The sequence below is a fragment of the Chiloscyllium plagiosum genome, chromosome 40 (assembly GCF_004010195.1).
Source record: "Chiloscyllium plagiosum isolate BGI_BamShark_2017 chromosome 40, ASM401019v2, whole genome shotgun sequence".
Lineage (NCBI taxonomy): Eukaryota > Metazoa > Chordata > Chondrichthyes > Orectolobiformes > Hemiscylliidae > Chiloscyllium > Chiloscyllium plagiosum.
In genome coordinates this window covers 16,990,113-17,003,036 of record NC_057749.1, presented here as the reverse complement: position 1 = coordinate 17,003,036, position 12,924 = coordinate 16,990,113, and the positions used below count along the sequence as shown (strand labels likewise).

Genomic DNA, 12,924 nt, shown 5'->3' with positions numbered 1-12,924 from the left:
TTTCTGGCATTCCTACATGTTACTTGTGTCTTCTTAAGACTGATACAAAATATTTATTTAAATCCTCTGCCATTTTCTTGTTTCCCATTATTGACTCTCCAATCCTAAATATGAAGCAACAAATGCCTTGGGTGTCTTTTAGGAAAGGAAATTTGTAATCCTTATTTAATCAGGACTACATGGTGATCCCAGACTCACATCAATGTGGCTTACATTAAGTGCCTTCTGAAATGACCCGAAAAGCCATTAAACTGCCAGGAAAAGGAATGAACTGAAAAGAAAAAATGCTGGAGATCACAACAGAATCAAGTAGCATTCCTGGAGAGAAAGCAAACCAATGTTTTGAGTCCAGAAGATTCTTCATCAGAGCTGAAGTGAAGTGGGAAGGGGGCAGCATTTATTCAATAGTGGGAAGGAGATTGGAGTGGTGGGGGAGAAAGGATGTTAATAATTCAGATTAAGTGATCAGAATATGAGAATGGCAGAGCAATGGCGTGTTTAACTGCCTGACTGGAAGGAACAGACCGTCTCACTGGGGTGGCAGAGGGGAGAGAGAGTGACAAAGGTGATGCCAGTGTAGTCTGGCATATTGATCTTAACCTTGCAGAGGCTCAATGCCAACCCTCAGACATTACTTCCTACGTCCCCTAGACCATGACCCACTTTTGAACATTGAGCTATTGTTGCCAGGACTGTCACTCACCTCAATGCCTCTGGAGATCTTCCTCCCACTGCCTCCAACGTTATAGTCTCCTGATACCGGAAGCTCGCTTCTATCTCCTTCCCAAAATCCACAAACCAGACTACCCCAGTAGGCCCATCATATCAGCCTGTTCCTGCCTGACTCAGCTCATTTCCTCCTACTTTGACTCTATCCTCTATCCATTTGTCCAGATGACCTACATCCACGATTCCACTGATGCTCTCCACCATACTGACAATTTCCAGTTCCCTGGCCCTAACTGCCTCCTATTTACCACAGATGTACAATCCCTCTATACCTCCATTCCCTACCAAGATGGTCTAAGAATTCTTGGTTTCTCCCTTGACCAGAGGCTAGAACAATTCACATCCACCACCACTCTCCTTTGCCTGGCTGAGCTTGTTCTCTCACTGAACAATTTCTTCTTTAATTCATCTCACTTCAAAGGAGTGGCTATGGGCATCCACATGGATCCCAGTTATGCCCTGCCTCTTTATGGGGATGTGGAATAGTCCTTGTTCCAGTCTGACACTGGTCCCCGCTCTTTTCTCGGTATATCAGCATCTGTTTCAGTGTCATTTTATGCTCCCGCCTGGGCCTTGACAAATTTGTTCATTTTGCCTCCAATTTTCATCCCTCTATAACTTTTACATCAACCATTTCTGACAATTCCCTTTCTTTCCTTGACGTCTCCAAATCCATTTCAGGGAATAAACTGTTTACCGCCATCCATCACAAAGCCACTGACTCCCGTAGCTACTTTCACTCCAGCTCTTCACACCTCACGTCCTGCAAGGACTCCATCCCATTCTCCCAGTTCCTTCACCTTTGTCATATTTGTTCGAATGATGCCACCTTCCAAAACAACGCTGTTGACATGGCTTCCTTCTTTTATCAGCGTGATTTGGTCCCCCGTTTCATCACTTTTTAACTCACCAGCCTCTGCATTCAAAACATCTCTCTGCCACTTCAGACAACACCAGCAAAACACCACCACCAAACAGCATTTCACCTGTACCTCCTCCAATCTTGTCTATTGTATTCATTGCACCCAACGTGGCCTACTCTGTATTGCTGAAACCAAACACAGACCACTTCCCGGAGCACCTCCGGTCCGTGTGCAAGCATGACGCAGACCTTCCTGTAGTTGGTTATTTTAACTCAATGTCTTGTTCATATGCCCACTTTTCTGTCCTCAGCACCCTGCAATGCTCTAATGAATCACAGCACAAACTGCAGGAACAACATCTCATCTTCAAACTAGGTAGTTTACAACATTTTGGACTTAATATTGAATTCAGCACCTTCAAATTGTGAACTCATTCCTTCCCTTTCTTTTAGCTTTGCTTGTTACAGTCTCTGTCACCCTCTCTCCCCTCCCTCCACCCCCCCATCCCTCTCCGCCAAGTGGGACTGTCTGTTCTTTCCAGTCTGGCAGTGAGACACACCATTGCTCTGCAATTCTCACATTCTGATAACTTTATCTGAACTATCAACATCCTTTTTCCCTCAGCACTCCAGCTACCCCCACCCAACCCCCACAAGTGCATAAATGTTGTTCCCTCCACACTTCACCAATTCTGGTGAAGAGTCATCTAGACTCAAAAGGTTAGCTTGCTTTCTCTCCATGGATGCTGCTTGACCTGCTGTGATCTCCTTTTTTTTCAGATTCCAGCATCCATAGCAATTTTCCTAACTCCCTCCAGCCCCTACACCCCCTCCCTATCTCTGTCCCCTCCTCCAGCCCCTACATCCCCTCCCTATCTCTGTAACCCCCTCCAGCCCCTACACCCCCTCCCTATCTCTGCCATTGTTAGCTGTGCCTTCAGCTGCCTGGGCCCAGGCTCTGGAATTCCCTCTCTGCCTTGCGACCTCACCTTCCTCCTTGAACTCACTGTCAACTCGCCAAACGTTTTGTCTCCATCACAGTGTCTCAAGCTGTCACCCAGTGTTGCACCCTGTTCAGTGTCTGTGCCTGTGAAGATGCTGGGGAATGTTTTGCTTTATCAAAGTTATTTGTTGAATTAATTCATTGGGGTCTCTCTCCCACAGGTGAAGGGGGTTTTCATGAAGCGAATAAAGAGCAGCTTTCCAAGACAGAGCTTTCCCTGACGCTCACCAATAAATTTGATGTGTCTGGGAGTGAGAACGAGGAGATGAACGCACGTACTCTGTTGCTGAAGTAAGCTGTTTGCCTCGGGAAGGGTGACTGGGGAGGGGCTACAGGTTAGGAGCTTCTCAAAAAAAACTTAATTTCTGTAACACCTTTCACAACTTCCCAATTTACAGCCAATGAGGTGTTTTTGAAGTGATGACCAGCTAATTTGTCAGTCAGTGATGTTAGGGATAGATATTGGCTTAGACACAGAACACCACTTACCTTTGAGACAGTGTGGCCGGGGGATTGTTTATGTGGGACTGAGAGAACAGGTGAACAATATTACCTGAAAGATAGTGTGTTTGTGAGACTGCAGCAGTCCTTCACTTCTGCACCTTCCTCCAATTCTGGCTCTTGCATGTCCCCAGTTTCAACCATCAATGGCTGTGCCTTCCACTGCCTGCATCCCAAACTCTGGACTTCCTTCCTATTCTGCTCAACCAGTCTCTCTCTCTCTGTCTCTCTCAATTCCTGTGTCTATGTTTCTCCCTTCCTCCCTGTCTCCTCCTCTTCTTTGAACTCTGCGTCGCTCTCTCTCAATTCCTCTGTTCCTATCTCTCTCTTTCCTCCCTCTCCCTCTTCTCCTTCAGGAATATCCCAAACCAGTCTGCAATGTGACCCTGACCGCGGTCTTGCTCTGTTCCAGCACCAAGCGTTTGATTGTCGATGTGATTCGCTTCCAACCCGGTGAAACGTTGACCGAGATCCTGGAGACCCCGGCCTTTGCGGAGCAAGTGAGTGCTGCATCTTTCCATTCTTGTGATGTCTCATCAGAGGGTTGATCACTGACTGACTGAGCTCCAGTTCCTAACAGGGCTTAAGAGCCTTCTGTCCCATGCTATCCATTCATGGAGCTGAGTGGTCTCCTGTCCTATCCTATCTGTGCAAGGGGCTGAAGTCCTCCTGTTCCTGTGCTACAGGATCAAGGGACTGAGTGGCCTTCTGTTTCTATACCACTGCCTTCTCCTCCTCCTGTGCAATCGGTTTCAGGTGCTGAATGGCCTCCTCCTGTTGGGATCATAGAATCCCTACAGAGGGAAGCAGGCCATTTGGCCCATCGAGTCCACACCCACCCTCCAAAGAGCACCTCACTCAGACCCATCCCCTATTTTATCCCTGTATCCAGCATGGCCAATCCACCCTAACCTGCACATCTTTGGACTCTGGGAGTAAACTGAAGCACCCGGAGGGTGCTCACGCAGACACAGGGAGAATGTGCAAACTCCACACAAGCAGTCGCCCGAGGATGGGATCGAACTTGGGTCCCTGGTGCTGTGAAGCAGCAATGCTAACCATTGAGCCACCGTGCCAGCTATAATCTATGTAACAGGCTTGAGCAGCTCAATAGCCACCCTCTGTTCCTGTGACTGTTAAGTTAACTGAGGAACATTGTGTGCTAACAGAGAATAGAATGGCTTTGCTTTAAGAAATAGTTTGAACTGCAGATACCAAACCTCAGTGTTTGAGAGGCCCCTGCTGACGTTGTCTCTGTCTCTCTCTCTCTCCCCCCTCCCTCTGTCTCCCCACAGGATGCTGATCACCAGCGAGCCATGCAGAGGAGAGCTATCCGAGATGCCAAGACTCCCGAGAAGATGAAACAGAACCAAGTCCAGTCAGAGGAAAGCCAGATGTCTCTAAAGGAGAAGAAAGAGAAGATTGAACAGAACTTGAAAAAGTTGGCAACTCTGGGAAAAGTCAACCCAGTGAACAAATACCAGGACCTGATCAATGACATCGCCAAGGTAACACCCTTAGCACAAGGAGGTGGCCATTCACCTGGCACTCAGCACTCTCTCTCTGAATTCACTGCGAGAGAGGATGGGCTGGGTTCATGAGATACTCAACTCAGGTTGGCCTCACACACAGCTCAGTCTGAACCCAGTAAACACTACCCCAGCACTTACATTTGTATAGCACCTTGCATAACCTCAGGCTGCCTGGAAAGCCCATCACAGCCGATGAGGCAACATTTTGAAATGCAGTCGCTGGTATTAATGCAGGAAAGGGGTAGCACAGTGGCTCAGTAGGTAGCACCACTGCCTTACAGCACCAGGGATCGTCTGTGTGAAGTTTACACATTGTCCCCAGATCCGTGTAGATTTCGGGCGGCTGCTCCGGTTTCCTCCCACAGTCCAAAGATGTACAGGCGAGGATGGATTGGTTATGGGGATGGGGTTGGTCTGGGTGGGAGGTTCAGTGCCAAATGGCCTGTTTCTGCACTATGGGGACTGTATGAAACATACAGGCACAGGAAGATCCTACCAACTGCAATGTGATCATGACCAGTTACTCTTTATCCTGCAACAGGGGAGAAGCCCCTTGCCTGTCCCTAACTGCCCTGAACTGAGTGACTCGCTTGGGCCCTTTCAGAGGCAGGTAAGAGTCAACCACATTGCTGTGGCTCTGGAGTCACATGAAGGCCAGAGGCAGGGAACATTGTAGGTTAGTTACAGACAGTCCATTGCCTTCCCTAAAGGGCACTGGTGAACTAGATGGAGTTTTAGAACAATCAATGCTCACCATAACTTTCAGTTCCACGTTTTGATTTATTGAATATAAATTCCCCCCAGCATGGGCTATGGCTTATAGTCTAGTGACCATAACACTGCTGTCTGTCTTGTCTCACTGTGACAATCACTGGGGCATAAATCCCTGTAGAGGACAAACTCCCCTGCTCCTCTTCAATACACCACCTCATTTCCAGCTGAGAGGAAGGACTTCAGTTTAACCTCTTACATCTGTCCTCACGCACACCCCCAGTGTCTCATATATACTCATTCTCTCTCACTCACTCTCACATATTCTCTTTCTCTCACAACACACATTCTCACTCAGTCACACACACTCTCACTCAGTCTCTCACACACACACACTCTCACTTACTCACTCACTCACTCAGTCTTAAATTGACTCACCTTCGTTCATCTATCAGGAAGGAACTTCCAGTCTTCCCGGGGCATCCAGTTTGTTTTTTCAATCAGAAGAAACAAGCTGTTGAACCAGCCTCAGACTGCACCATTTCACTGTGTGCTGGAGTTCATGACACAGCAGTCCTCAGTTACACCACTAGATGGTGGTAAAATGCTGTGTGAATGTGAGGATCCAATGAATCAGTCTTGATCATAGGAACAGACCATTGACCCATCTGTATTTATAGGCGAAACACAAACCTCCTTCACCCTCCACCCTCCCCTTTATCTCACCCAAACTTAGTATGCTTCTGTCCATTTCTCCCTCCTGTCTGTTATCCAGGTTCCCTTTAAATGTGTCACATTCACTCCGAAGAGTAACCCACCCAGACTAATTTCCTCTCTCTCTCTCTGGGCTCCGGCTCCATCTCCACCCAACTGCTCATCTCTTCCTTTCTACTTTCTTCCCACAGATCGGTGCTGGGTCCACTACTTTTCATCATTTACATAAATGATTTGGATGTGAGCATAAGGGGTACAATTAGTAAGTTTGCAGATGACACCAAAATTGGAGTTGTAGTGGACAGCGAAGGAGGTTTCCTCAGATTACAACAGGATCTTGATCAGATGAGCCAATGGGCTGAGGAAAGCAAATCTTAGCAGAATTTATACACTTAATGGTAAGGTCCGAGGGAGTGTTGCTGAACAAAGAGACCTTGGAGTGCAGGCTCCTAGCTCCTTGAAAGTGGAGTCGCAGGTAGATAGGATAGTGAAGAAGGCGTTTGGTATGCTTTCCTTTATTAGATTACCTACAGTGTGGAAACAGGCCCTTCAGCCCAAACAGTCCACACCGACCCTCTGAAGAGTAACCCACCCAGATCTATTTCCCTCTGACTAATGCACCTAACACTATGGGCAATTTAACATGACCAATTCACCTGACCTGCACATTTTTGGACTGTGGGAGGAAACCGGAGCACCCAGAGGAAACCCACGCAGACACAGGGAGAATGTGCAAACTCCACACAGGCAATCACCTGAGGCTGGAATCGAACCTGGGACCCCGGAGCTGTGAGGCAGCAGTGCTAATCACTAAGTTACCATGCCGTGATATGTTTCTCAACCCTGTTCTCCTGCCTTCTCCCTTGATTTATTTTTGTCCTCGAGCGTCAGAGGGAAATGCTCTTATAGAGGTTTATAAAATCATGAGGGGCATGGATAGGGTGAATAACCAAGGACTTTTTCCCAGGGTCAGGGAGTCCAAAACTAGAAAGCATAGGTTTGAGGTGAGAGGAGAAAGAATTAAAAGGGACCTAAGGGGTAGCATTTTCACATTCTTTCTCACTCATTCACATATTCTTTCTCTCACACACACACATTCTCTCACTCACTCACACTCACTCTCAAACGCACATTCTCTGTCACTCTCACACGCACACATTTCTCTCACTCACTCTTTCACACACACATTCACTCACTCTCTCACACACACATTCACTCACTCACACATCCACACACATTCTGTCTGTATGGAATGAGCTGTCAGAGGAAGTGCTGGAGGCTGGTACAATTACAGCACTTAAAAGGCATCTAGATGGGTATATGAATAGGATGGGTTTAGAGGGATATGGGCCAAATGCTGGCAATTGGGACGAGATCAGTTTCGGATATCAAGTCGGTATGAAGGGTCTGTTTCCGTGCTGCACATCTCTGTGACTCTGAGTGATGTCTGGTGAACGTTTAGCCCCCAATCAGCATTGTGAAAAAGAAACCAGGGCTTATCTGGTCATTTAGCACATGGCTGTTTGGGATCCTGCTGTGCACACATTGGCCACTGCATTTCCCACAGCACACAGTGACTGCAGGACTTCACTGGCGGTAAAATGCCGTGAGACATCCAGAGATCCTAAAAAGCAGGATTATAAATGGTTCCTTTGTTTTCCAGGTCATCATGTCCTCCAGGCCAGAAATCCAACAGTATTCCCAATTTCTATAACTCCAGTGTTACCCCGGAGTGATTGACAAAGTGCCCTCTGCGATGGGCAATAATCCCAAGAATTCATTTAAAAACATTTCAACTCACAGGCAACCAGAGGCCTTTTTTTTTAAACGTGGGGTGGATACACTCAAGTTCATGAGTGAAAGCCTCACTGTGACTCCACACAGTCTTTCGCACTCCCTTTCCCAAACACACAAATGTTCAAATTTGTTCATACACTCTCTCACTCCTATTCGTATAAAAGCAAAACACTGCAGGTACTGGAAATCTGAAACAAAGGGTGTGCTAGAGAAACTCAGCAGGTCTGACAGCATCTGTGGAGAGAGAAGCAGAGTTAACATTTCAAGCCCAGTATTACTACTCTCCAGAGTAGGCGGCACGGTGGCACAGTGGTTAGCACTGCTGCCTCACAGCGCTGGAGACCCGGGTTCAATTCCCACCTCAGGCGACTGACTGTGTGGAGTTTGCACGTTCTCCCCGTGTCTGCGTGGGTTTCCTCCGGGTGCTCCGGTTTCCTCCCACCATCCAAAGATGTGCAGGGTCAGGTGAATTGGCCATGCTAAATTGTCCGTAGTGTTAGGTAAGGGGTAAATGTAGGGGTATGGGTGGGTTGCGCTTCGGCGGGTCAGTGTGGACTTGTTAGGCCGAAGGGCCTGTTTCCACACTGTAAGTAATCTAATCTAATCCTCTGAAGAACCAGTTATTCCAGCTTCAAAACATTAACTGTGTTTTCTTTCCACAGATGTTTGTCAGACCTGCTCAGTTTCTCCAGCAATCTGTGTTTGTCTCATATTCATACCCCTTCTCACACATAGATTCTCTCTGTCCTCATGCACACACCCAGTGTCTCATATGTACCCATACCCTCTCTTCGACACACAAGCGCACACTGAGACATATTCTCTCTCACTCACACATTCTTTCTCACTCATTCACATATTCTTTCTCTCACATACACACATTCCCTCACTCACTCACTCTCACACGCACATTCTCTTGTCAGTCTCACACTCACACACTTCTCTCACTCACTCTTTCACACACACATTCACTCACTCTCTCACACACATTCTCTCACTCACACATCCACACACATTCTGTCTCTCTCACTCACACACACACACTAATATACATACAAATTTTCTCTCACTCATACATACAAATTCTTTCTCTCTCACACACACATTGTCTCTCACTCATATTCTCTCATTCACACACGTTCTCACACACACATGTTCTCCCACTTTCTCTCGCTCACAGATATTCTCTTTCTCACTCTCACACAAGCTCACATCCATTCTCTCTGTCGTACTCACACACTCTTTCTCACACACAAGCATGCACACTCTCACATTCTCTCACATACACCTGCACACACACATTCTCCCAGGCATAGTGTCACACACATACAGAGTCATAGAGATGTCCAGTACGGAAACAAACCCTTTCGTCCAATCCATCGATGCCAACCAGGTATCCCAACCCAGTCTAGTCCCACCTGCCAGCACCCGGCCCATATCCCTCCAAACCCTTCCTATTCATATACCCATCCAGATGCCTTTTAAATGTTGTAATTGTACCAGCCTCTGCCACTTCCTCTGGCAGCACAGTCCATACACATACCACCCTCTGAGTGAAAATGTTGCCCCTTAGGTCCCTTTTATATCTTTCCCCTCTCACCCTAAACCTATGCTCTCTAGTTCTAGACTCCCCCACCCCAGGGAAGAGACTTTTTCTATTTATCCTATCCATGCCCCTCATGATTTTATAAACCTCTATAACATCCTCTCTCTCTCTCATACACACACGCACTTACACAATAACATTAGCTGTTGTTTTCCACTTTAGCTGTAACTGTCAGAGTTCAGTTGCAGGGCTGTGTGCCACACTCTCACCTCCTCAGGGACCCGCACAGCTTGTATAACCGGTCAGAGAAACATCTTCCTCTCCACCCCACCCAAACACACCTCATTTGAATATAATTCACAGCCTGGTTATTTTTAAATAAATGAAATCTGATCTGCCTCAAGATTGCTTCTGATCACTCAGCAGGATTGCCTGCTTCTAGTGAAGTCTGAAATCAGAGCATAGAATTCTCAGAGAACCACTCACCATCCTGATTTGGAAATATATTTATATTCTTTCACTGTCGCTGGATTAGAATCTGGGAGTGACCTCCCCAGTAGTGTTGAGGTTCTGTCTATACCCAAGTCTGCAGCAGTTCAAGAGGGCAGCTGTCCACCGCCTACTCCAGGGCTGTTGGGGATGGACATTAAATGCTGGCCCAGTCAGCCAAGCTCACATGTGAAAATAAGAAAAAAGATGAGAGAGGTTGACAAATGGAAAAACATCATCAACCTGGAATTCCAACCCTGTTTCTCTCCATGGAAGTTGCTAGACTTGCTGATTAATTCCAGCTTTTCCTGTTCTTATTTTGTGCCATGTGAGAACGATGGTGCTGAGATTGGGCGATTTTTTTTCCCACAGTTTTCTGCTCCGTCTTTCCTCATGCACTTGAACATCTTGGAATGTTTATCTTTATTGAAGGTGCTATATGAATGTAAGTGGGTGTTTGGTATAAGTGTTGCCAGCATCTGCTGCTTCCCTCAACCCGTTGTTCCAGTGTGGCTGGACAGAGAAGTATTGGCCTGGTCAATGTGGGAGACATCGCAGCTGAGGCTGAGGATGATGCTGGCCATTTGTGATATTGCTGTCTGCACACTCAGCCCGTGCTGTGCAAGCACACCCGAGAACACACACCAACACCACCATGCACGTTCCTGAGCACACGCACACACACCCGTGAAATCAATTCTGCATGTACACACACATGCAGTGTCATGCTGAACATGTGCAGACACCTGCACCTGAGCATGCACATATACCTACACACACGTGTACACACACATACCTACACACATACACACACGTGTACACACCCCATACGTGCACACACACATACCTACACACACGTGTACACACCCCACACATACCTACACACACACATGTACACACCCCACACATGCACACACATATAACTACACACACGTACACACCCCATACATGCACACACATACCTATACACACGTGTAACACCCCACACATGCAAACACACACAACTACATACATGTACATCTGCCCATGAGCACAGGATTAACACATATCTCTGCACATTTATCACCACACATGAAACCAAACTGGGATCTTCCTACTCAGTCTGGTTCAGTACCACACAGGTGGTATATTTGTCATAGCTCACATGCCAGGGGCAAATTTAATCCCTGCCTGTTCCTGGCTGCAGGACATTAGAAACCAGCGTCGATACCGGCAGAGGCGGAAGGCAGAGCTGGTGCGACTGCAGCAGACATACAGCGGCCTGATCTCCAAAACTGCCTTCTTCGAAGAGCAGATTGACTACTACAACCAGTACATCAAGACCTGCATGGATAACCTGGCCAGCAAAGGAAAGTGAGTAGCCCCACTTCCTTGTTCTGATACTGACTTGTTCCTGATGTTCCCAATGCACGCTGACCCTTAGCTTGGAAAAGATGAAAAGATAAACATTAATGCAAGGTTTATGAAGGTTTATAGCTCAGGTTGAGGTTTAGGGTGTAGGTTTGCTCGCTGAGCTATAGGTTTGATATCCAGATGTTTCATTTCCTGGCTAGGTAACATCATCAGTGGCCTAGGGCTTCACTTGGAGGTCGCCACTGATGATGGTACCTAGCCAGGTAATGAAACCTCTGGATATCAAACCTACAGCTCAGCGAGCAAACCTACACCCTAAAGATAAACATTAAAGTGCAGGGAACAGATCATTTAGTCCATTATTCTGCTGATGGCCCATTGGCAGAGCACTACAATGAGTCCCACTCCCTCCTATTCTTTCCCACTAGCCCTGCAAACCTTTCTTCCTTTTGAGAATTATTCTGGTTCCCTTTTGAAAGTTACTCCGAAATTTGTGTTATTTGGGCAGTTTATTCAAAATCACTGCAGGAGGGAATGGGGAAAATGACCATGGCATTGACCTGAAGGTTGTGAAGAGCTTAAAGACCAAGAGAGAAGAGAAACTCCACCTTTCCTGCCTCCTTATGTTTCTGTGATCACTGATCACTAGAGCTTTTCGGGTCTTTTTAAGCTACAAATCTTTCTTATCCTTAACCCTCTCCCTCTGCACCCACACCCACACGACCCCAAAGACTCTCACTGTCCAATTGTCTTCAACCTGAGAAACTCAGTCGGTGTGGACTTGTTGGGCCAAAGGGCCTGTTTCCATACTGTAGGGAATCTAATCTAATCTTTCCCTAAGGTCTCACCATGGTTTGTCTCTCATCACTGGAGACTGAGAGTCTCACTTGCTGAATGATAGTGAGTTAGAATTAGAATTCCTACAGTATGGAAACAGGCCATTTGGCACAACAAGTCCACACCAACCCTCCACAGAGTATTCCACCCAGACCTATTACTCTATACTTCCCCTGACTAATGCACCTATCCTTCACATCCCTGAATACTATGGATAATTCAGCTTGGCCAATTCACTGAGCCTGCACATCTTTGGACTGTGGAAGGAAACCAGAGTAAACATGGGGAGAATGTGCAAACTCAACACAGACAGTCGCCCGAGGCTGGAATCGAACCCGGGTCCCAGTCACTGTGAGGCAGCAGTGCTAACCACTGAGCCACCCCAGAGTGGACCATCGGTCTGGTGATTGCAGCTAATCAGGCTCCTAATCCAGAGATCAATAGCTCAAACCCCATCTCTATAGCCTTGGAGCTGGCATTGAAAAGAATTGTAAACTCTCTTCCAGCCACCCTTATCCAGTCCAGAGCCATATATGACTCCAGTCTCAATACTCTCCGAAATGAGTCAGCAAGGTTCCACCCCGTTTCCCCCTCGCTCAGTGACCTTTCAAAGGACAGTAGAATCCAAGAGGACCTTCTGTTTATCCACCCCCTGTTTATCCACACACACGAACACACACCCCACCCCCCGGCCATTGTTACACACCTGTGAATCAACATATCAAAACTCCAGCAAGGGCCAAGTACGGCGGTGTCGGAGGTCTGAAATAAAACCAGAAAGGAGAAACTCAGCGGGTCTGGCAGCCTCTATGGAGAAAGAAACTAAATTTGTCAAACCAGACTCCAGCTG

At 47.1% G+C, this 12,924-nt stretch overlaps 1 protein-coding gene and 1 long non-coding RNA gene across 3 annotated transcripts in view; one reads left to right on the top strand and one right to left on the bottom strand.

Moving 5' to 3' along the window:
- LOC122542583 overlaps window positions 1–12,924 on the bottom strand; it is an 85,674-nt gene that overhangs the window by 56,451 nt on the left and 16,299 nt on the right. The window lies entirely within an intron of this gene.
- The window catches only part of iqgap1 (IQ motif containing GTPase activating protein 1), a 111,327-nt gene that overhangs the window by 95,343 nt on the left and 3,060 nt on the right, over window positions 1–12,924 (top strand). Inside the window, exons 32-35 of the mRNA XM_043680495.1 lie at window positions 2,756–2,885; window positions 3,508–3,595; window positions 4,391–4,603; window positions 11,071–11,237. Of these exons, the coding sequence (XP_043536430.1) occupies window positions 2,756–2,885; window positions 3,508–3,595; window positions 4,391–4,603; window positions 11,071–11,237 (598 nt within the window). The remainder of the gene's footprint in view (window positions 1–2,755; window positions 2,886–3,507; window positions 3,596–4,390; window positions 4,604–11,070; window positions 11,238–12,924) is intronic.